General features: G+C 52.7%; 1 protein-coding gene across 1 annotated transcript in view; it reads left to right on the plus strand.

The window, feature by feature from the left end:
* Positions 1 to 24,784, plus strand: part of ADAMTS17 (ADAM metallopeptidase with thrombospondin type 1 motif 17) — a 215,361-nt gene that overhangs the window by 28,397 nt on the left and 162,180 nt on the right. The window contains exons 4-5 of the mRNA XM_058666570.1: positions 15,826 to 15,998; positions 24,329 to 24,412. Coding sequence (XP_058522553.1) covers positions 15,826 to 15,998; positions 24,329 to 24,412 — 257 coding nt within the window. The remainder of the gene's footprint in view (positions 1 to 15,825; positions 15,999 to 24,328; positions 24,413 to 24,784) is intronic.

Below are 24,784 nucleotides of genomic sequence, written 5' to 3' on the forward strand. Positions count from 1 at the left end.
CCACACACACATCTTGCATTCCTGTGCGGCAGTCCTAATCCCTCACCCCTTCAGGAGGGGACCCTGTTTGCAGCAGGGTCTTTTAACAGAGAGGTCTGCTAAAATGAGGTCAAGAGGCGGGCTCTTGTTCAACCAGGCTGCTGTCCTCCTAGGAGTTGGGGGAGGTGAGGGTGCAGCCAGGCGCAGACTACCATGGCTAGGCTAGAGCAGAAGCCTTGGTGGAGCCAGCCCTGCAGCTGCCTGGTCTCAGACGCGGTCCCTGGGGTGCTCTTTTGGGAGTCTTGGGAGCCTCGGGCCGCCGTGCTGCGAGCTGGTTCAGACATGGATGCTGAGATGAAGATTTTGGGCTGACTGAGCTGGCTAGAAAGCACAGCCTTCTGGAGTGGGCAGGCTTCTCCCCTCGCTGCTGCTTGTTCCTGCTGCTGTCCTGGTGGCTGGGCACGTGCCTCTCTTCTTCCACTGTCTCTGCGGTGCCCTCTCCACTCCCTGCCCAGAGTTGGACCTGGCAGGTGCAAATGGGTACACTCTGGTCTGGGCTCCCGGTGCACCCAGCAAGGCATTCCAGTTCACTGGAATCCTGGGGAGTGCTGCCTATGAGGTTCCCAGGAAGCCAGAAGAGTCGGCAGCCCTAGCTGGCCTGTACCTCTCCCCAGGTGCCCACCATTGCTGGTCTCAGACTGTTCCTCTGTCTTGCAGCTGCTCCCCTGTGGCTCCCTCTACAGGCTCTTCCATGATTTGCACCCTTCCCTTACATCCCTCCAGGACCTGTAATCAACCTGTCCTGTTCTGCTTTTATTTAGTCCCTGCTCCCCCATAACCATCAACAAGACCCCTTTGCAATGCCATCCCCCTATTCATTCCAAGCCCTCTGCTGCCTGAGAAGTGCTGGCATCCTGCCCCCCAGGCTCTGGGCTCTGCTGGTGCCCTTGGCTGTGGCCCCCTCCATGGGTCCTTCCCTCTGTTGTGTGTCTCCCTTGCCTTCTGCTCCTCCATCCAGCCAGGCACCTTTGGGCTTCCTGGAAGCCGGCTCTGGGACCAGGGGTTGCCCACAGCAGCTAGCTGCTGTTTCTACTTGGACCTTGAGAAGCACCTAAGGCTTACCCCAGCTGTATACCACAGTGCTTTCCAGCACAGCTGGCCAGGGCCCTGAATTCAGAGGCTGGCTCCGCTGTTCATCCCATACACGGTGCAAGGAGCCATGAACTCAGTTATTCTTGGCACCCCGTTTCTTGATTCACCCAGATAGCCCTCATGTTGTTTGTTTCCCTCTCAGGGAGCGCCCCTTGAACAAGTGTCTTTTGTCTGCATGCTCCCATCTTTATACATACCTTCCCCAGCCAGAGCTGCTCTTGTTTCACCTAGGCAGCCAGGATCCCTCCTCCACACTGGGTCCTGGGGATTGCTCTGTCTGCAGAAGCCAGGTGGCACCCCTGCTCCTACAGAGGGGGATCTTGGCAAGCTGCATGCCACCCTGCATGTCTGCTCTGCCTCCTGGACAACTATGTGCTCCAACTCTCTGAGGTTTCTAGAACCTTCCATGCTTGTAGGGTTTCTTGGGTCTGTACTCACGCTGCTCCCACTCGCTGGAATGCCCCCAGGGCTCTCTCTTGCTCCTCCCCACCCCCTCCCATAACCAGACCAACTCCTATATACCCTTCCCCTTGGAAAGTGGCCCACAGGCTACTTCCTTGGGGCAGTATTTTTCTCCTCCCCTGCTCCCATGTGAATTGGGGCTTCCTTGTGGTGATGTCTGCTTTCAATGTCTGTTTATTGGCTTCATACAATGTGGGCTTTTACTTGACAGTCGCCTACGTTGTGGTGGTGCCTGGCACGTGTGGGCACTGGGCAGGTGTCTGAGGGAATGAGTGTATTGCAGCTGTGCCCATAGGCCTTGGTGCCTGGCTGCCTCATGTGTGTAAGGCTGTGGCCCCACATGCAGTGGTCCCTCGGGGCCTCCCTGTCTCCCCCACCCTGGCCCTGCCCCATTCTTCACGCCTCCTATCCAGGTTGGATTTTGGACTTGAAGGCTCATTAGCTCTTTGTCTGGGGTTTTAGCCACACACAACTGTAAAAACACAAACAGAAAAGCCCGCAAAAACAACTCCAGATTCTTAATCTTCACCTTTCTTTGTACGAATTGACATGAAAAAAAAATGCCTTTTAGAAAAGTGACTTGGCCTTGGGGGAAGTTATTTAAAGAATTCATACTTGGAGAGCAGGACCTGTTTTTTTTTCCTTTTTTTTTTTCTTTGAAAAAAGTGAAGGCCATGATTCTTCTAGGATGTGGTGGGATTTGTGCAGCTGCTGGAGGTGTTACCTGGCTGGGAGATGGCCTGCAAATGGCGAGCTGTGGGTGCTTGCTAAGGAGGTGGCTCTTCTAGGGAAGGAGCGGGCCCTCTGCTGTGGGGGAAAGGAGGGACATGGCCTGAACATCCCTTGGCTTGTGCCCGAAGACCTTTATTGGAAGCTGTAGTGCTTGGAACTCAGTGCATGGGTGTGCGTGTGCATGCTTGCACGTCTGTGCATTGTGTGCACAAGTGTGCTTGTGTATAGTGTGCATGTTCAGGTGTGTGCATGTGTGTTTGTTCACGCAGGCTGTGTGTGTGTGTGTAAACTTCAGAAAGCCCTCCTGGTTGGATTAGGTTTTCGCTTTGAGCTCCTGCCCTGCTCCAGGTTCCCAGCTATGGCAGACAGTGGCACACACAGGTGCTCATGTTTGCATCCTGGGGCACCCCTTCCTACCTTTTACTTACCTGGTGTGTAGGCTGGTGTCCCTGTCCAGCAGGGTGGTGCTGAGGGCAGGTGCATGTCAGGAGGCTCGCTTGCCTGTGGCCAACAGAGTCATTCCAGAACCGGAAAGAATCCCAGAAGCTTGGCTGAAGTGTGGGGAGGAGACTGAAGACTGACCGTGTCCGTATCTGTGGTGCCCAGTCAGAAGAGCCGGGGCCACACGAGGTGTTTGTCATGGAGAAGCTGACGCAGCAGTGTCGCTGTGTGAAGGAGTAGCCTGGGCAGCTGAGGGAGTCTGGACAGCCACTTGTCACTCTGGAGCTGGGGACAGAGAAGAGCAAGTGTCAGGACCTAAGGGTTTGGAGGAAGGGGCTGTCAGGCCTGGACTTGGGCCACTGAAGGGTGTATCCGAGCTGGAATACAGACTGTCGTACTTCTGTGGAAGAAGGGGCAGGCAGAGGCTGGGTGTCCCCGAGGGGCTAGAGGAGGACCATGGTTGTCCAGGGCTGTGGGAGTGGTGCCCTCCTGAGCTGAACCCTGCCTCCTGCCCTCCCATTTCCCCATAGTGACCCCATCAGCAGAGCTGAGCAGGATGCCTGCTGGTGGTGGGAGTCAGGGAAATGCGCATTGTCGGCTCCCAGCCCCAACATCAGGGTGGAGGACAGGAGACAGGCCAACACCCAGCACCCCAGAACTGATGTCAACGGCCCCAGAGGATGCCCTTGGGTGCCTGACATCTAGCCTGAAGGTGTCTTATGACAAGAGGCGGGGATGGGAGGGCTCCTGGATATGCAGGGACACATCTCATGATCTCCCATGTGGTTGTTGTGGCCAGCTGGGGACTGCTCAATATCCAGATAGCCCCGCTGTGGTGGCAGCAGAAGGATGCTGGCTCTGTCCTAAGGCACCAGGCTTTTCTAATGCTTTTCCATTGTGTGCAGTTATGGACCACACAGTGCAGACTGACTGGAGAGACTTTCCATCCACTGATTCACTCCCCAGAAGCCCACAAGAGCCAGGGCTGAACTGAGCAGCGAAAGACTGTGTCTGGGCCTCCTGTGTAGGTGAGAGGGGCCCGAGTAGGTGGGCCATTGGCTGCTCTGCTCCCAAATGCATTAGCAGGGAACTAGATTGGAAGTGGAGTGGCTGGGGTTTTAACTGGGGCTCTGACATGGGCTGCTGGAGTTGTAAGCAGCAGTTTAACCCACTGTACCATTAAGCAGGGCCCCAAATGGTTAGTTGTACATTAATTTTGGTTTGCACCTGTGGGAGGAGAGAGCCTGCCATGCCTGCTGTTGGGTAGGGAATTTGAAAGTTGACAAACAGGTCAGTCAGTGCTTGCATAGGAAGTGCGTCTGGTTCGTCATCCCCAAGGAGTGGACAGGATCCTGGAATTTGCTCTTTGGTCCTGGGGACATGCACATTAGAAAACGAGTTTTTAATCCCCAATAGTCTAGTGACAATCGAGTTTAGATAATGTTTGACATCAGACGAGCAGCATGGGTTGGGGTGTGTGGATTTGACTCCAGGTGAGAACTTGAACTCAGTCTGTTTTTCCCGCATCCACTGTGAGGGGCTGGCAGTACTTAGCAGCTTGCTGTGTAGACCGGAGACTTGCCCACGGTCCCCTAGCAATCCCTGGCTGATTCTTGCCAGCTCTGCCAAGTGTCCAGGCTGGAAGCTCCACAGAGGCGTCAACTGGTAAGAATTTTGTTTCAAGATAACACTTATGTTAAATTCGCTAAAAGCTCATGTTACTTTTCATTCAGAATCTCAGAGTTTAAAAACAGAGAAAAGACATCAGAGACAGGCAGACACAGAGTATCTATTCGCGGATTCATTTTCTGAATGCCCACAACAGCCGGGGATGAGCCAGGCTGAAATGGGCAGCAAGCGGCTCTGCCAGGCCTCCCACGGGAGTGACAGAGGCACAGTGCTTGAGGCCAGGGCTGCTGACCACAGGATATGCGTGAACATGAAACTGGAGCTAGGATCCAGAGCCAGAACTTGAACCTAGGTACTCTGAAGCGAGCAGACACCATCAAAACCAGCTTGAATGTTAGACACAAAGCATGCATACCCTTCAGAGTTTTAAATAGTTTCTTCAATGGAGGGCGGCAGATAGCGGGGCAGGCCGGGGACCTCCTGGGCTCCCAGCTCCTGCTCCATCTGGTCTGCAAAAGCTTGGCACTGCCATGGTTACTTCTGGCTTCTGGGTTTGAATGTTTGGCACTGGTTAGAGAAAAAAGTTAGAAGGTCTCCAGCCACGTGCTCCGCAGAACCATTGCACCCACCCAGGAGCATTTGTGCTTCAGATGGGCTGCCCCGTGGAGGCCCGAGGGGGCTGTGCCACCCAGAGAACACATGGCGCCTCCTGCAGGCCAGTGTTGGTCCTGTGCCGTTGACACTGCAGGCGACCCTGCCTCGCCTGTCCACTCAGGGTGGCCCTGCCCATCCTTGAGCTGGTGTTAATCTCCCTGTTCTCAGCCTGGGGTCCTGTCCCCCACGCTCAGTGCCCTGCTGTCCTCCCTCCGCCTGAGTCACAGGCTGGGGACGTGAGGACTAAGATTTTCTGGATCAGCAGTTTTTTTTTTTTTTAAGGCAAAAAGGTGGTTTATTCAAACTAACCTAGGTCTCCCAGTCACCTCCCCGAGCCCAGCATGGCCGGGCGGGGGAGGGGCAGCCGCTGCAGGATCCGCAGGGCTAGCAAACAGCAAGCCCGCAAGCCAGAGAGAAAGCCCCAAGAGAAAAGAAAGACCCCGAGAGCCCAAGCTCCCCAGTTTTTATACATTTCAGGCTATTAATTATACAGTCATGATCTAGCAGGCTTCTATTGGTGGGTTTGAAACTAGCAACTTTCAAAAAGTATAGGGCGGTGGATCTTATCAAACACCAGGTACCTCCTTCCTGAGGAGTGGTCTGCCTACGTGACCTGCCAGGTGTCCTGCTGGGTGTCAGGCCTAGAATCCACACAGCCCCCAGCCAAGCCGTCAAGGCGGGATCACAAAGGGCAGAAAACTTCCAGGCTCTTCATTCCCCCCTCTTTCTAGTAACTAATCAAATCTTTGATTCAATAACACACTTAGTAATACAATTAACAATGTACAAGCATCGTTGAAAATACTAACATTTAAGAATCTTTTAGTGTTAAGATGTTACATGTATACAACACAGTTCTGTCAGGAACCGGAGGCCCTAACTGCCTATCATCCCATCTGGCTCCTATATTTCCAGACAGAGGACTAGACCCCAACAGTTTAGGGAAAGGGGACGTCGTCCGCTCTTGACTTCTTCCTGCTACAGGGGGGCGCAGTTGAGTAACAGCAGCAGTTGGGGGGGTCCATCTAACAGTTCCTGATAGAAGGCAGAAGACATGGCTAAGGTCCTCGCCTTGATCCCATATGGCCACTGGTTCTAATCCCGGCAGCTCCACTTCCTCTCTATCTCTCCTCCTCTCAGTATATCTGACTTTGTAATAAAAATAAAATAAATCCTGGGCTCGGCAGCGTGGCCTAGTGGAGCAGCAGGTTTTGTGAGTACTTTCAATTTTGGCTCCTTGGTTTCACCGGAGCTGCCTTATCGCTGCCTTCCATTTGGGACCATGTTTGCTATAAAATATTGTGACCTTTGCCTGTGGCATCTCTGAGAAGTTCCTGTATGATGTCTTAAGGGACATGTTCAGAAGTTGATGTCGGGAAAATCTTTCCCTCCCTTGGGAGTGGTGTCTGGCATATTTATCTCCCACCTAATCCCCAGCCTTAGGAGATCAGAAGCAAACTGGAAGGCAGAATGGATGAAACTCGGTGTGCCCAGGCTCGAGCCGTGCCAGCAGGTTGGTAGCCTGCAACAACATACACTTGAAGCGTCTGTGTGCCTTGGTTTGCTCATCTGTAGCAGGGAATACAATGGGCGGCCATGTTGCATACCCCGGTCCCTGGGTCTCTGTCCGATGGCTTTATCCTTCATCTGTTTGTGTTCTTTATATTTTAATTTTCTCAAATTGTGTTTCAGTCCACACGGTTTAGAATCAGTCTCTTTAAATAAAAGTGACCCTGGATAGTATGAGGTGCTGCCTAGAACCTTGCCTGCCCTCCCTCCCCTGCTTGGCCACCTGCTGGAACAGGTTGGCTCAGTTCCTGTGATCATGGGGTGAGGAGGAGGGACAGGTTGTGAATTCGTGGTGGCACAGGTGGCAACATCCCTGTGGAGCCTGATTGTCTGGGATTGAGTTTTTCTAAGAGCGAAATCAGTAATGGCAGCACCATCTGCATGCTGTGCGGTGCTTCCAGCAGACTCACACTTTTGGGCTGTCATTCATTCAAGAGCTCTAAAGGTTTAGCTTTGAGGATGCCCTGGATTTCATCCTCATCTTGATCCAAGAGGTTGTGGGGTGCATTGTGGGGATGCTTAAAAATCCCTGTTTGGTGAGTACTCCAGCAGAGGTGCTAGGACTGCCTTTGGCTGTGCATGGATTAGGGAGACTGCACAGCTGGACTTGGAGAAAGTACCCGGTGTCCTGGAAAGGGGGGCGGTCTGACGTGGGCCTGGGGTTTCCCCCAGCACTGGTGACTGCGAGCAGGAGCAACCCTTGAGTCCAGTGCCATGGGGGCAAGAAGCTGACTGCTTTGGCTTCTCGGGGCTGACCGAGTTCCCACGGCTGCCTGTCTGCAGCCACTGCCATTCTTTTCAAGATGCTTGTAGCTCAGTGCTGGCATCTGTGGGACAGGTCTGTCTAGAAGTGATGTGCAAGTTCAGTAACTCAAGACAGGCACCTGGGTGGGATGGGACAGTGATTTCAGGAGGCACTGTCTGGAGCGGAGTGGTTGATGGCAGCAGGGAGGAAGGGGCAGGGTGAGGTCCCTTCTGCCCCTACTCCTCCCACCCCCAGCAATAGCAGTCAAGAGTCAGCACGAGTCTACCATCTCTCACCTGCAATTCCAAAACTCGGGGTTTTTCACGATTGAATTTATTTACCCGAAAGGCACAGTGACAGAGCAAGGAGAGGTAGGCAAAGATTTTTCATCTGTTGGTTGATTCCACCGTGGCTGTTAACACCTGGGGCTGAGTCAAGAGCTTGGAATTCCATCTTGGTCTCCCACGTGGATGACGGGACTCCAAAGGATTCTGCTGCTTTCCCAGGCACATTAACAGGGAGCTGGAGAGGAGGCAGAGCAGCCAGGACTTGAAGTATGGGATGCCCGTGTCACCAGCAGCTTAACTCTGTGCTAGGACACCCGCCCAGAAGCAGGGTTTTGGTGTGGACTTTGTGGCAAAGGGCTCCTGTGCCAATGGCTTTATTCATTTGTGTGTGTGCCCCTGCTAGAATGCTTATTCCCCACCAGCAGCTGTACTAGGGCCCAGGAGCAATGAAATGAGCAAGAGACAGTTGTTTTGAAAACTGATAGAAATCACAGAGTAGGACTGGCATGGTGGTGCAATGGGTTAATCTGCAACACCAGCATCCCATATGGGTGCCAGATGTTTGGTGTTCTATATTCAAGGCAGCTCCCTGCTAATGCACCTGGGAAATCAGCAAAATATGGCCCAAATGCTTGGGCCCCTGCACCCAGGTGGGAGACCTGGATGAATTTCAGACTCCTAGCCTGGCCAAGACCATGGTAGCCATTTGGACAATGAACCTGTGGATGGAAAAGTTCTTTCTCTTCCTCTCCCTCCTTCTGTCTTTCTCTCTGTAACTCTGCCTTTCAAATAAATACATTTTTAAAAGCTAGCAACAACCCCATAACACCACAGCGTGCATGTCTGTTGTGCTGTGCCTGCCACATGAGCCACGCACACATGCTGTAGCTCTTCTCTCAGTTTGCCCCTTGAACACAGTGTCACTTTACATGTTTCCAGTCAACACACACTGAAACGTGTAAGTAGAACCTTCCAGAAGCCAGCCATTTGTAACCCTGGGACTGTGTGGTGTTCTGACGAGCAGGAGGAGGTCTCTCCCAGTCCTGCTGCCTCTCTCCTGGGGTGTGATCACCCTCTTGCCCAGTGCGGCCCTCACTCTGCATGCTACCTGCCTGCTGTTCACTTAGGAGCCTTCGTGGTCATCAGGTCTACTGCTAGGATGTCACGTTGGGTGACCCTTATCTCCACAGCTTTCTGCAGGAAGCAAGATGGTTTTTTTCACCAGTTCTAGGTTGGGTAGGTCAGAGATTAGCAGGTGAATGCTGGTGCAGGCTGGTAAATTTTCAGCCATGAGTTTCTGTATTCAGCTGTGTACGGGGCAGGACCTTTACCTTGGTTGTTGGAATGGACCCTTCCTTCCTGCTTCCTCTTTGGAGGCTTGGAGGCCTCAATGGTCTGTGGGCACTGGGGGATGAGAGCCCCATGCTTGAGGGCCAGCAGGAGGCCCACTCACTTCACACTGTTACTTCATGGTGGATGAGATGACCTCCTTGGTGTGTTTACTTGAAGCCCCTGTTGCTTACAGTTGAAAGATAGTTCTGTGACACTACTTACTCACAGAAGCACGTGTTGCAAAAAGCTCAAGTTACAGAGGAAAAGAGGGTTCACAACTATCGTGTGTCACCACCATTAATGCTTTAGTCAAATTCTTTCCAGGATTTTTAGTATGTATGTGGGAATTTCAAGAGTTTGTGTTAAAAATGGAATTCAAAGATTAAAAAATAAATAAAACTCATTTATCAGTAGAGGCTCTATCAAGGCCAAGAAATGTTGGTGAGCTGGAGTACCAGCCATAGCAGGAGAACTTGGGTTCTCAAGCCTTTCTTTGCCACCTCTCTCATGCCAATATGGTTGGGGATAGCCTGGCTGGCTTGTAGGGGCCTAGGGTTGCAAGCTTGCAGGGGACCTGGGGGTGGGGATAGCAGGGGCTTGTGGGGACTTGGGGGAAGAGCAAGCCTGGGAATTTCCCCACGTGCTTGGTCCTGGACGGGGTTGGGAGGGGGAGAGGAGAGCCCTGAGTTAGCAGGCTGCTATGGTGTGCTGGTAGGCCAGACTTTGAGAACTTTGAATGGGCATGGATCTTGGGTGGGCAGAGGAAAGTCCCAGGCCAGCGCACTTCCAGGAGCTTGGGCACCTAGTGAGCAGGCAGAGCTTCAGGCCAACATGCCACCCCATGAGAAGACTTGGTTTCAGAAGGCTGGGCTGGGAACACATGCACTCCCAGATGCAGGGGCTGTGGATTGCTCAGGGAAGGGGACAAGGGGATGTGGGGGAGGGAAGACTGCTGAGGGAGTATATTGCAGGTAAGGATTGACTTCTGAGGGACTCCCATCAATAAGGCTGTTGTACTTGCAGATAAGCAAGGGGGCTGAGACCAAGCAATTTGGAAGGGGGCCATCAGAAGACATTTATGGCTCAGACCAATGCACCAGCCCACATAGGAGAGCTCAACTGGGATAGTTAGCATGCATCACAGTAGGTCATCACTCACCAGTGTACACTAAAGTTAGGGCTGGGGTCCTGCCTGGCAGGGCTGGATCACATTACCTGCCAATGAGAGTTGGAATAGGAGACAGGTAATGTTATTAGGCTGGACCATAACACTAACCAGCACATGAGAAAACCAGGTCAGTGCAGATTCTGTGAGGGATAGGTGTGCTCACCCCTGTGGAACGGCAGTTTCTACTAACTTGCTTAAGAGCTGGGGGTGGTGATAATAGGCTGAGCTAGGCATAACCATGGAACCCCAAGATACTCACGTGTACTTGTGTTGGGAACAAGCAGGGCTGGTCCAGGCTGCAGCATCCGCAGGCACACCCAAGAATAGGGTGTGGGATGGCCAGGCCACAGCATCCACCAGCACATACAAAGGTCAGAGTGGACAGGGCAGACTGCTTTGGGTAAGGGCCTAGCACCTGCTGGCACATATGAGATCTGTCTTGGAGAGGGCCTGGTGGAGGAACTTGGAAACCTCCCTTGGTTGGCTCTAGCTCCCACTGGTGAGTATGTGGTTCAGGCCTGGGTGTTGGTCAGGCCAGGCAGGGTTGCTTCACCTGTCTGCAAGTGTGTAAGTTGGATCATGGACCAGGCAAGGTCAGGCCAACCTTAGGTCATTGGCAGGTGCAGGAGCCAGGCTGTAGTGTGGGTCACGCCAGGCTAGGCTATCACAGCTACTGGTTTGCATGAGTCAGGAATGTGAGTTGACTGAGCAGGGCCAGGCTGAAGCACCTGCCAGCGAGAGTTGGGACTGGGACAGGCTGGGACAAGTAAGGCTGCAGCATCCGATGACAAAGGTCAAGAAGGGGGATGCACTATGCCGAGCTGGGTCACAGCTACCACTGGCACTTGCAAGATCTGTGGCTGGGAACAGGCCTGTCTGGGGAGCTAAAGGGATGTCCTGGCAGAGTTGTGGTTCCCACTGGTGAGTGCAAGAGCTGGAAAGGAGACAGCCCAGCAGAATGGGTGGGACACGACTGCAGTGTCCCCTGGCATGATTGTGGACTGGGTCTGGGCTATGCCAGACCGGGCTAGACTGCAGCACCCACTGGTGCTTGTGAGAGCCAGAGTAGGACAGGCTGGGATACGTCTCAGTACCCTCTGAACCATGCAAGAGCTGTATATGGGTGTGGGCCAGGTGTGGCTGGGTTGTAACTCCCAACAGTAAAAACCGGAATTGGTGTGGGTCAGTTGGGCAAGACCACTGTTCCTGCCAGGAGAGCAGGTGGACTAAGTCAATCTGGGCCAAGGACCCATTGTACATATGATCTGCCACTGGGAGATCTGATAGAAGGGCTTGGGGAACTCCTTTGTCAGTGTGCAGTCCCTGCAGGTAAATGCAAGAACCAAAGCTGGGAGTAGCTCAGACAAGGCCAGGTTATGTACCTGCCGGCATTCTTTTGGCTAGGTATGGGGGTGGGTCAGGCTGGGCCAGATCATAACACGGATGTGAGAACAAGGATGGGATCCAAGACAGGGTGGATTGGGCCACAATACCAGCCAGTTCCCATTAGGGCCAGAACTGCTAGATGGGTGGGCTGGGTTAGGCTGTATCATCCACTAGCATGAGCTGGAACTTGAGGCAGTCTGGGCCAGGCTGGGCTACAACACCCACTAGCAGATGCTGAGGTGAAGTGGGCCAGACAGGACTACAGCACCTGTGGGAGCTTCCTTGCTGCGTCACTGCTCCCATTGGCAAGCATGAGAGCTAGGATCAGGAACAGACCAGGCCATGCAGGACTATAGTACTTTTTGTCCTACATGTGAGCTGGGTTAGTTGGAGAGCCAGGATGGGCTAACCAACTGTACCCACTGGTGCATACATAAGCCAAAGTAAGTGCATGCTGATTGGGCATTGCCACAGCATCAGCTGGCAAGTGCTGGGACTTGGGGACAAATCCTGTCAAGCTAGACTGCGGAACCACCTGGAGAGTGCAGGATACGGGACTGGGACTGGTCCTGTAGGGAAACTGGGCACCTCTCTGATGGGTTGCAATTCCCTCTGGTGAACATGAGGATCAGGGCTAGGGGTAGGCCTGGCTAGATAGGTGGTGGCACCCCCTGACACAACTGTCAGCTGGATAGTGGGGTTTGTTGGGTTGAGCTAGGCTTCAATGCCCATTGACGTGTACGAGAGCTGAATGGGATGTGGGACAGACTGGATCAGTCTGCTGATATATATCCTGGCAAACACAGGAACCAGGGCTGGGGGAAGACCAACTAGGGGTTGTTGGGGGTTGCTCAGACTAGGCTGTAGCTCCTGCTGGTATACTTGAGGGCTGAGTGTGTGGTGGAAAGGGTTGGGCTGGGCTGCCTCTATCTCTTTATATAAGAGAGAAAGCTAGAGACAGAACTGATCCAGCAATTGCTACTAACAGTCTGTGCATAGGCTGATGTGGGTGACAGACAGAGCCAGATCCCGTACTGACAAGCACACCCAAGAGTCAGTTGTGGGATATTTAGATGAGGCTTCTTTGTGGATTCCCCCAACTGAACCACTGGACTCAGAACTCCAACCATGGGGAGAATTGCAGGATCAATCTGGTTTTACTGTGGAGTGCATATGTCAGAGCTGGGCTTCCTCAGTGGCTTAGAAGGGGCAGCGGACAGCATATCCAAATGCACATGGAGGATTTGGCATTCCATTTTTTAAAAGATTCATTATTATTGGAAAGCCGGATATACAGAGAAGAGGAGAGACAGAGAGGAAGATCTTCCATCCGATGTTTCACTCCCCAAGTGAGCCGCAACGGGCCGGTGCGCGCCGATCCGATGCCGGGAACCTGGAACCTCTTCCGGGTCTCCCACGTGGGTGCAGGGTCCCAATGCATTGGGCCGTCCTCAACTGCTTTCCCAGGCCACAAGCAGGGAGCTGGATGGGAAGTGGAGCTGCCGGAATTAGAACCAGCACCCATATGGGATCCCGGGGCGTTCAAGGCGAGGACTTTAGCCGCTAGGCCACGCTGCCAGGCCCTGTCATTCCATTTTTTAGCGTGCAGAGGACATCTGGGGCCATAAGAGGATGGAGGGCAGAACAAATTGGTGAACTACCCAGCCAAGTGTTGGCAGTAAATATCTGGGCAAATGGAGACTCCAAGGTGGACTTTGTCAGCTAGTGGATCTTGGAAGGATTTCCTAATCCTTGCATCGGTGAGATTGGCAACATTTCAGAACTATTGAAACCACTTGAGTAGAATCCTTGAAACATGTTGCACATTGGGGACCCTGGGATGACACTGGGTAGCCATTTCCCATCCCCAGGTACTAAGGCAATTGGAAGGCTGAGATGGCTTCTCCCAGCTTCCATGAGATATAGAAGAAGAAAAAGAAAATTAAATTTGAAATAGTGGTCTCACCCACTTTCTCCTCACCCGCGACCCTTCCCAACTTGATGAACTCTGTAAACATCATCAAAGATGAAACAAGTTATGGGTTTAACCATGTCAGCTCATTCTTTTTGCATAGCTAGCTGGAGAAAACGCAGTGTTTTTCAAAGATTTTGTGGTAACGGATCCAGAAAGTGAGAAGGAGCTTCTACCATGTAATCCTAACGATTTTTTTGTGACAGAATTACCTGTGTTTGATGAGAGGAATGAGCAGGGGCATGTTCATAATAGGAAGAACATAATAATTAGATTCCTGGGTAGTTTTCTGCCAAGACTTTGCCTTGTCTTCCCTAAACTCTGTGCTGATAAGAAGCTGTCGTCATTCCTTCACCTTCCAGAAAATTAACAAGCAAAGTACCTTGAGAGCCCAAACGATAGTTGGCTTGACTTTTGTGCTTGACCCATCTGCCTCTGCCTGAACTAACCACAGTTACCTCTTGGTACCTCTTGCTTTGCTCATGCACTGTTTTCTGGCTGGTACCATTGAAACCACATTTCTGCTAAGATTCTGAAGCCATGTGTGCGTTAGGACTTTCGTCCCACCTCTTTGTTGAAACTCCCCTTGGAAGTTTGCTCTTATTTGCGGGTCCTCTGGCCACAAGCATTTTGGCATCTGGTGAGCAGAACATTTTTTCCACTCTAATTTTTCAGCGTGTTTGGTTTAAGCAGGATCAGTTGAGACCTCTGCAGTATTGGCTGTTGATCCTTTTGTTAGTCATCTGTCCTCTTCAGCTGGGGCACAAACAAGGTTCATACTTCCCTTGCGATGATCTGTTCCCTTGGGTTTCACCTGTAGCATTGTCTCATCCTTAAAGGGAGTGAGCTGTTTGTAAACTACTGACTTCTTTTGGGGCACTTTCCCCGTCGGCAGTTCGTAAAGCAGCCTCCCTCCACCTCCCATCACCGTTAATTAATGGTCGGTCTTGCTTCAGTTTTACCTGAACTTGTGTTGCTCTGATGAGGCTCTATAAATTGATGCCTCATCCTTTTGTGTGCTTCAAACTCCATCTTCCTGTGACTTGTTGTAACAGGTTTATGCAAATTTGTTTTGCGGGAGACGTTTTGAAATGTATACGTAGTTTATTCATAGCACTCATTTCCCATGGACTGTTTGAAGACTGCCTCTGTGTGTGTGCTTGTATATACTTACCTGTCTTTGGGACCTGCAGGTGCTTCTGTGAAAAAAATGTGCAAAACTGAGCTCCAGCTGGTTGACATCGGAATATTCTCAGCAGGTGCTGCTGTGCATGGCTGTGTTCCTTCGAGCGTCACTGACTCGATTTTACAGCTGATGTGTCTGCCAGTTTCCCAGGTTTTTTTTTTTTGCAAGTGTAAATTACAGTGCATAGTACATTCTTGTTTGTAAATTGTGACCCACAAATATGGTCATAGTATCTGCTTCTGATTCTGGATTGATGGGGATCACTGATGGAACCTGTTGCTGCCTGTGTAGACTGTCTCCTGTGTGTTTAGTGAAGCAGCCGTGTTCATACACGCTAATGCCAGCAGTGGAATTAGCTGTGAAATGAACACCCTGCCTTCCTGTTCACACTTCAGATTTTTTGTGTTCTGCCTCTCCACCTGTTGGGATGGTCAGAGGTGAAGACAGCAGCATAGGTCATCCAGCGTGGGCTCCTTAATATGATGACTGTTGGTCGAAGTCAGATTCTACAGGGAGTCACACAGTGGTAACTGGTAACCCTTCAATTTTGGAAGGTGTGGCCACATTCATGTCCTAGTCTGGATGTGTGTCGTGGGTTTGCTGATGGGTTGATAAATATTGCCTCTGTGTATGCCAGTGCCTCTAACTGCACGTTCATGACTTGCAGTCTCTAGGATGTGAGCCTTCGGGACCGTCTACCTTCTGATGGTCCCTGGTCCTTGGCCCCATCATTAGTAGTGGGTGTGCCTGCCAGACTCATTTGCTGGTCTTGCATCACTGGCTTTGGAAGTTTCCTAGCCCCTCTCCTCTGGTCCAGACATCCTTTCTCTGCTCAGACCTGTGTGGTCCACCCACGACCTTTTGGAACAGCTGTGTTCTCTCCTGAAGTGTCCAGCCCAGCTTGGCTGTCAGGGTGGGCAGTCCTGGAACCTCTCCACCAGGCCTCCCCACCTCTTCCCCTTCTGCTGAGTGGACACATTTCATCTGTGAGTGACCTTAGCTGCCCACCCAGTGTGGTGTTGGAGGTGCCTAGACTACAGAGAGGCTACCTCCCATTGGGAGTGACCAGGAAAGGTCTGTTCTGTGCATGGTTTTGGAAATCAGCAAGCTAATATTTCCATCGTTTTCCAGAAAAGATGCCAAAGCAGGGCAGCAGCCTGTCTCGGAACTGGCGGGAGCGGAGGAATGCCATCCAGCTCAGTGGCGAGCGCACGGTGGAGACCCTGGTGGTGGCTGACGCCGACATGGTGCAGTACCACGGGGCTGAGGCTGCACAGAGATTCATTCTCACTGTCATGAACATGGTGAGTGCCCACGTCTGCTCTGCACGGGGTTCTGATCGGGGGTAAAGGGGAGCACCTTGGCCTCCAGGAGAGTGAAGCCTGCCACCTTCTGGGCCCTACTGTGGGGTATTGTGGCCCTTGTGTACTCAGTGGCTGCCAGAAGCCTTCCCAGGCCCCCAGCTCTGTATAAAACCCACTCCAAAGGCCACTGCCTCTGAATGAGGAGGCAGAAACCTTGTGGAAGAAAAGAAAATCACACTTTAGAGATTAGAAAGCTTACCTTGTGCAGAAAGGTTTGGTGAGAGGCAGGGAGGGAGCTTCCTACGTGGAGGAGCAGGGAGGGCGGTGATGGAGCTGTGACACCTGTGTCCCTGTCCCATTTGTTGAATGGACTCTGTGCTTAGGGATGTGTTAGCTCCTCAGCTGTCAGGCCCCCAAGGCTCCTGGACCACATCTGGCTGTGCATCCCTTCCGTTCCCCAAGAAGCATGTCTGGAGACCTTCGCACTTGTTTGGCCTTGTGTTGGGTGCTGGTCTGCTCCCTCTCATGGAAGGCAGCAGTGGTAGTAGATGAAGGAGGCTTTCATAGCAAGCTCTTGAAAAGAAAGGAAGATTCTGGTACAGAGCAAGGGGTGTAGGGATGAGGGCAGAGGTGGTGCAGCAGGTCGGAGGCATGCAGGGGTGCAGGCTCCTGTGGAGGGCAGGAGGTGCGAGCCACCTACAGCAAGTAGTGTGGAAGCCTGAGACCGTGGCTGCAGGTGTGGAAAGCTTCGAGTGAGAAACGGGCAGAGAACATGAACAGGTACTTTTCAAAAGAAGAAATACAAATGGCCAAGGGACTCATGAAGAAGTGCTTAGGATCACTGCTCACCAGGGAAATGCAGCTACACAAATGAGCTGTTATCCACCTGTCAAAAAAACAGCACATGCTAGCCAGGGTGTGATACACTGTTGGTGGGAAGGCAAATTAGGACAATGATTGTGCAAAATAGAAAACTAAACATCTGTCATCTGACCTAGATATCTCACTCCTAGGAATATGTCTAAAGGAAATGAAGTTGGCATATAACTCCTATGTGTAATTTATAGCAGCCTAATTCACATTAGCTAAGATAAGGAATCAACCTAGATATCCATCAGTCAACATTTAGATAAAGAAAATGGGGTGTGTACATGTTGGAATACGGCACAGGCATAGGAAAGAATGAAATCTTGACATTGCAACTAATCCAGATGGAACTAGAGATTGTTATGCTTAGTGAAATAAGCCATGGTTTTTCTTATTTGTGGTGGTTAACAGAGAGGATGAGCTGCGTGGATACTGTGTCATTCAATGTGTTCTGGGACTTCTTCCCTGAATTGTACCGTGCACAGGGTAGTATACTGTCCTTTCCCACGATTAGAACCACGAAAGGGAGCAGAGGGTCATGTCTCCCTGGGCACCAACAGTGTGGTGCTCAGTGTGTGTGTTGGTCATGGGTGTGCTCGGCGGCACACACCCGCTTACCTGTGTGCTTGTGAGCATATTGTGTGTTTGTATATTGTGTCTTCATAAAACGCTTTTAAAAATTGTTAAAATGGGAAGTAGATTAAGGAAAAAGATGTCCTGAGGGGAAAGGACTTGACCTCACCAACTCAGGCTGCTGGAGGGAGCAACATGTGTAGGTTTGTGCTTGGAGAACAGCCTCACAGATGCACACAGGCCAGCTACCTGGCAGGTGGCAAGCAGGAGCATTGGGAAGGGAGCGTCTGTGGAGGCGCAGAGCTAAGGGGATGGGAATGGGGAGTGAGGCGCTAGGGGAGGGGACCTGCAGGAGGTGGCAAAAAGACATCCTGGGTGTCTGGGGATGGTGGAGCCCCCAGTGAGGAAAGGGGAACCATAGCCCTTGGAGCCACATGAGGCATGCCAGTGTGTACTGTGTGAGTCTGTGGTCGGAGATGGATGCAGAGGTCTCAGCGGGAAGCAGGGGCCTGAGACTTCCTGCTCAGAGCTGATAGCCGGAGCCGTGGGAGAGGCCAGCCTTGCTCAGCTGGAGCAGCTGTGGCCGTGGGGAGGCTGGTGGTGGAGGTGAAGGGTCGCTGCAAGTCCCTGCCTCAGTCTGCCTGTCTGCAGGGCTCAGATGGTGGGAGAGTTGATCTTCCCAGAGATGTGACCTGCGAGGCAGCCCTGTGAGACCCGGAACTGGAGACCCACCCAAGACATGTCACAGCAAACAAGGCCCCCCAGAGCTGCAGCCCTGAGGAAAGGCTTGTCCGTAAGGTGGAGTGACAGTGCAGGGAGGGACTGCTTCACTGTGCCTGATATGAGGTCAGTGGGGGCCCTTGCTGAAAAAGTTAGAACTTGCTGGGTGTGCAGGTGGCAGGGATAGAGACTGGAATGAACAAGGAGGGAGTAGGAACAGCAACTGCAGGGCAGGAGAGGGAGAAGAACCCCGTTGGGTGGCCTCAGGTTAGGGGCACTTTTCAGGGAAGGGGATGTTATGAGTTGCGGGGTTTAGGTGTCTGTCAGATGCTGGCCCCCACCACAAGGATGCATGGGCCATGTTGCTCCCCAAAGGGGCTAAGTCAAGAAGATGAGCCTGCCTGGGGTATATCAGCAGCAGTGTCGTGTGTTGGGAGGGGGCAGCAGGCCCTGGCTGAGTGCAGCCACAGCCAGGATGTCTTGTGAGGTGGCTGCAGGCACCTGCTCTACCCGGGGACACAGGAGCTGAGTGCCTGAAGGGCCCTTGGCTGTGTTCTGTTGCCAAGGGGAAACCTCTGGGGTGAAGGGCACAGAGGGGACTGTACCTGTGAGGCCCTGACCGCTCCGTGTCAGGTGCCCTCAGGTTCTCGAGACTGTGGGGGACAGATGGCATGCAGTGATCAGGTGAGGAGCACCTCCATTTGTGTGGGTTGGAGTCCCAGAGTTCATTTCCTTAATGGTGAGACAGGAGTAGGGAGGCTTGGCACACGACCGGTGTCTGTCACACAGGGTGTTGCTGGCAGGGCCATGACCTTCAGATGGGCAGCCTATGAGAGGTCCATTTGAAACCCTGGAATGCTGCTTTGTTTTCTCCTGGGATTTCTGTGGGCACTGCATGGGTGTCACACCCCAAACCCAAACATTTAAAAATGATGTTTTGTGGCTCTATCCCTCCCACTGCCTAGGTCCCACACCACTAGCCTCCTCCATGACTTTGGCTCCCACATGAAGCACGTCATATGGGTGTCATCTCACGGTGTTTGTCCTTCATTGGGCAAATGGGTTCTTCCATTCTGTGCAGAGTCCCCAGGGCCCCAGGTGCCAGGGATGCCAGGCTCCTTGGTGTTGGGTCTACTTTGTCTTCCCCCGCAATTACACACACCTGAGGTACTTCCACTGCTACCCAATGCCATGGTTAGATTATATGTCCCCCAGAACTCACATGTTGTTGAAAATTTGGTCCCCAAAGTTGCATACCAATGGCATTTCTAGGTGGGGCCCCTTGGGGGATCACTACGATTAGAGGAGGCCATGAGAACGGGGACCCCGCCCTCCCAGTGCCGTGGCGGTGTTAGTAGTGGCTCTGGGTGGCAGATGATGGTGGAGCAGAAGCCCCTGGCAGGTGCATGGCAGCCCTCAGAGCCCTGAGCTGAGGATTCCCCCAGGCTGTAGCAGTCAGTGACAGCCAGAAAATAGCCACATCTGTATTATGTATTGTTTCCTGTTTGCGCACTTTGGGTAGGGCATACTCCGAAACGGGCCTGCTTCTGGGAGCTGGTTGACGCTGGCCTGCGGTACTCATGTCTGTACTGACAAGCCCTGAATTGGGCTGCAGCGGCCAGGCCCCGCCTCACGTGCTCTCATCTGCAGATCTGCTCAGCGCACGTTTCTCTTTAAAAATGACCCAGGGGCACAGGGTGACGGATCAGTGCTCATCACTTCCAAAGTGGCAGCAAGGTATGGCTTCCACTGGACTGCCTTCTTCATCCTCTGTATGGGCAGAAGCAGCAGCTATTGGATCTCAGGCTGGGAGTGGGGGGCGGTGATAGCACTGAACCATCCCTACTCCATGAGCTGAGAGGACAGGGGAGACAGCATAGCCCCCACCTCTGCACTGCCCTTGGTCTACCTGCTGCAACACTGGAGGACCAGGACGCAGACAGTTAGGTCTGGCTTTAGATGTGTCCCAGGCATGAGTGGCCGTGGTCCTTGTGGGCTCTGGGGCTGGCTGCAGCAAATTGGCAAGCAGAGTCTGCAGGGCCAGCTCCTGTGGCAGGGCTATTGAAAAGTGGGCTGCCCAAGTCCTCCCATCTTGTCTGTCCCCACTCTCATCCCCTACTCCCCTGCTTCAATCTTGCAAATCCTCTATCAGGAAATCCAGAGACATCTGTGTTGCCAGTGGCTATGCTGGCAAAGTGGAGCCTGCAGGGAGTGAGTAGGTTACCTGTGACCCAGGAGGAAGGGGCAGATTGGCAGGGATGAGGAGCCCTGAAGCAACTCAGCCTGGAGCCGAGAGCCTCTCCTCACGCGTCCTTCCAGCACAGGCTGCTCCCTGCTCGGGCGTCGCTGTCCCTGGTGCCAATGCCTGTGGCCTTGTGGGCTTCTGCTTAAGGGCCAGGCTCACCTGTGTGCTGTTGGCATGTGCCAAGCTGGGACGGCTGGGCTAGTGTGGTGTGGAGAGGGTGCCAGAGTGCCCTGGTGTGGTACGAAGCCATCTTGTCTTTGAACAGGCATCAGAGGAGTTTTGCAGACAGAAAGCGAGCTGCCTGTACCTGTCAGGATTACAGAACCTGGATGGGAGAGAAGGAATCAACTTTTGGGGGGCTAGAGCGAGGTGTCCCCATCAGAGGGGGCTGGGGTCACCTGGTTTGGAACTGGAGCGTAGTCTAGGGAAGGGGCTTGGGGAGGCTCAGAAACAGTAGGAGAAGTCAAGGTCAAGTTCAGGCTGATAGTCACTGCTGGGCTCCTGCTGCTGTCCCTCTGCTTGACCTCTGTCTTCAGGAATCAAGTCCTTAGGCTCCACCCCTACTGTTGCTTCACCTGGTAGGATCAGGGCCTCTGCCCAAAGCTCACCTGGTGGGAGAAAATTTCCTTGGTGAAAACAGCAGTAAGTATTCTTTGTTTAGAGAAACACACGCGCGCACACACACTCACCCACTCATTCCAGCCAGTAATACCCCAGCCAAGTGTGTGAGCTCCCTGAAGCCGGATCATGACAGAGGCACTTAGATGACCCTGACAGATAGAAGGCAGAGAGATGCTTACACACCCACATTCATGATGGCCGCAATCATTGTGACCAGAGGTGGAGGCAGGTGCAACTGTGCATGGAACAGACTACGCAGGTGTGAAAGAGGAAGGACTTGCAGGTGCACGCGGGTGGACCCTGAGGACACTGTGCAGAGGAAAGCAAGCAGGACAAGGGTGGCTGCGATCCCTAGAGTGGTCCAGGTCTGAGAGGATGGCACTAGTGGTGGTGTCCAGGGGGAGGAACTGGGGAAGTATGTTATGACAGTGGGTGTGCAGTTACACAGAGGAGAGTTGTTGAGACCCAGCACACTGCAACACGACATTTCTCACCACTGTCCCATGTCCTAAAGCTGGGTCAGGATGCTGGTGTTCGGTTTACATGTTTAGGAAGACAGCTGCATCCATTTACAGAGCTGTCTTCACCATGCACCTGTATGTTTAGCTTGCTCTGGCCTCTCCTGGAGTGGACTGGTGACCATGACATGACCCAGTCTCATGGAACAGAGTGGGTGGTAGACAGCATTCAGTGGCAAGGATGACTGGATGGTGCTGATGGCTGGACAGGGACTGAGGCAGCCAGGCACGTGACTGTGAGGGGGAGCCTCCCAGTGAGGCGTTTAGAGGCTCAGAAAGAGGTGGTTGTTCCAGCTGATGGTGATGAGAGGGAGCAGCTTGGTTTCATGGGTCGGGGCGTGGCATGTAGGTGTGGTGTGCAGGTGTGGCATACAGATGTGACTTCCCAGGCCAGGGTGTGGCTTCATGGGCTAGGATGTAGAGTACAAGTGTGGCTTGCAGGCATGGCTTGCAGGCGTGGTATGCAGGTGTGGCTTGGGCTGCAGCACAGCTTGGTGTTCTGCAGATCCTAACTCCTGGGTCTTACCCAGGGAATGGAGTCTTGCTCCTTGCTCTGTGTCCCCAGCAAACCTCCCACCTGGGCAGGTACATAGGGAGAAAAGACACAGGCATGTTGGCTGGGCTGAGCTGGACTTTGCCAGCTGTGCCACAGGGCCTTTCTACAAAACCTGTACCTGGATCCTCCTTGGAGTCATTGGGGACACAGGAGCAGAAGCAGGTGGAGTTAATGCCAGTAGTTTGTGCTTGGTGATAACAGATGGCACTAAGAACCCAGTAGAGTGCCGGAGCCCTAGTGTCTGATTGGAGGATGTGCTTCTGACAGGTGCCACTCAGAGGCACTGTGCCGGAGAAAGGTCTGGGGGTGCCCAGTGGAACCACAGGGCAACATCCACAAGACCCTGTGTGTCCTAGACAAGCATGGGGTTGTGTGGGGCAGGAGGTCACATTTGAAAACCCAGCCTGCTGAGCAGCTCCTACTCCTGTCCCTTCTTCTCCTGTCCCTGATGGAGGCAGCCAGGGCTGTGAGTGTTTTTGGGGATGTGGCCACAAGTGGATACTGGGGACAGAATTTGCAGATGATTGGCCCCAGTCTTCCGTAGCCCAGGCAGGTGTTTCCCGGCACGCCACATGGCTACTGCCTCCGGGGCTTTCGCCAGGCATGGGCAGACTGTGGTGCGTGGCTGTGATCCTTGCCCCTTGTGCCTTGAGGCGCCCCCTGGACTCTCACTGCTTGCTTGCTTGCCTGATGCAAGGCCTTGAGGGGTGACTGTGCATGTCTGTCCTGCCCTGTGCTGTGCGTTGGAGTGTGACGGGTACATGGTCAGGGTCAAGGACCTCCCCGGGGCCAGGCTTCCACACCTGCTCTCCACTCTGTACTCCCACACTTTTTCTGTCTGGGGTTAGTGCAGTACCTAACCACTGTACACAGCCGGTATTGACCACGGTACTGAAGAACGTCCACAGCATGAGATTTTCTTGGATTTTGCATGATGTCGGTTTCTTTCCAGTCCCTGTGAGAATGCTACGTGGCATTTAAGTCATGAGGTCTCAGAGTACTCGACAGTGAGAACCTCTTACACCTTGTTCTTTTCTGAAATTTCTTTTATTCTTAGGCAAGAAAGTGTTAGGGAGAGGGAAGTGAGAGTGGAGCAGCTGAATGCATCCCAATTTTTCCTTGTGGGAGAGAATAGGTTACACAAAGATAGACTTTATGTAATTTTGAGGGCAGTTTCGATGAGTAACCTTGAAGCCATGGCAGGGCTTAATCCCTTTGTCACGCAGCTGCCTGAGCACTGTGTTCGCTTACCCGGCTGTGAACTGAGCCCTAGGGCCCTGACCAGGTCTGTGTGGCCTGGCTTGACCCTGTCCGGGGCTGTTACTGCTGCCCAGATAGCGTGAAAGCAGCACGAACTGCAGAATGTGCCAGTGCCCTGGCTGGCAAGTTCTTCCTAGCCGTGTGTGTATTGGGAGGGGAGGTGCACTATGGACAGTGTTGGAAAGCCACACTACAACATCACCCTGCCTTGCGTTTGTCCTTTTTCTCTTTTTAAGAAAAGATTTTAGTTATCGAAAAGGCAGATTAGATTTGCAGAGAGGAGAGACAGAAAGATCTTCCATTCACTGGTTCATTCCCCAAATGACCACAATGGCCGGAGCTGTGCCAGTCTGAAGCCAGGAGTCAGGAGCCTCTTCAAGCTCTCCCACATGGGTTCAGGGACCCAAGGTCGTGGGCCGTCCTCAGCTGCTTTCCTAGGCCACAGGCAGGGAGCTGGATGGGAAGCAGGGCTGCCAGGATGTGAACCAGCGCTCATATGGGATCCTGGTGCATGCAAGGCGAGGATTTAGCCATTGAGCCATCATGCTGGGCCCTGATACATTTTTCACTGGGAAAATTTCCTTTTAGGGTAGATTTTGGTCTCTGAAAAATCTCTGCCATAAAGTTTGTTGTTCCACACTCCAGCTACAAACATTGAAACTTGAGTTACACGAAGTCACACTGCTTTAGGTTTTTTTCTTTTTTTAGTATGAGATAAGCGCAGCTGTACTTTCTATATTTTCAATTATGAAAGTTGCCAGAAGTGGAATTTGTATGCTAAGACTATTTAGATGTTCAAAAAAAATGAGTCTGTGGCGGAGGGGCATCCCAGGGCCTGCGTTTAGCACTGGGACCTTAGGTGTGCGCTGGCCTACATTGGTACCTGATGTCTCTGCTCTGTCCCAAGTTGCCATGCAGGGCATTTGTTTTTCTCCTCATACCCGTGTCTCCTCTCCCCCTCTCCTGAAAGGTGTACAACATGTTTCAGCATCAGAGCCTTGGGATCAAGGTCCATATCCAAGTCACCAAGCTGGTCCTGCTGCGACAGCGCCCGGTAAGTCCCCACTGCGCCTTCCAGAGCACACCGGGAGGAACGTGACTGTCTTCGAGCAGCTCACTGCCACTGGGTGCCAGGGAGGGCTTCTTTTCAAAAGCCTGGAGACATGAAGATTATTTCAATGCAAAAAGGTTGGGAATCAGTGTTTAATGTTGCCCTATTCCCTGAGGCCCATGAGCTCTATGAGAATCCCTTGTGAGTCAAACTCAACCACCATGGCCTTGTGGGACAAAACAGAGGGATGTTAAGGGCGTGGGAACCCTGACCCTGGGGTCCCGTGTCTCCCCTCCTCTCCCCTGCAGTGTCTCAAGTGTGACTGTCACCTCCCCACCTCCGAAGTATTTGGAGTTCAACGTGGGGTCTCTGGGA

The sequence above is a fragment of the Ochotona princeps genome, chromosome 6 (genome assembly GCF_030435755.1).
Source record: "Ochotona princeps isolate mOchPri1 chromosome 6, mOchPri1.hap1, whole genome shotgun sequence".
Taxonomy (NCBI): domain Eukaryota; kingdom Metazoa; phylum Chordata; class Mammalia; order Lagomorpha; family Ochotonidae; genus Ochotona; species Ochotona princeps.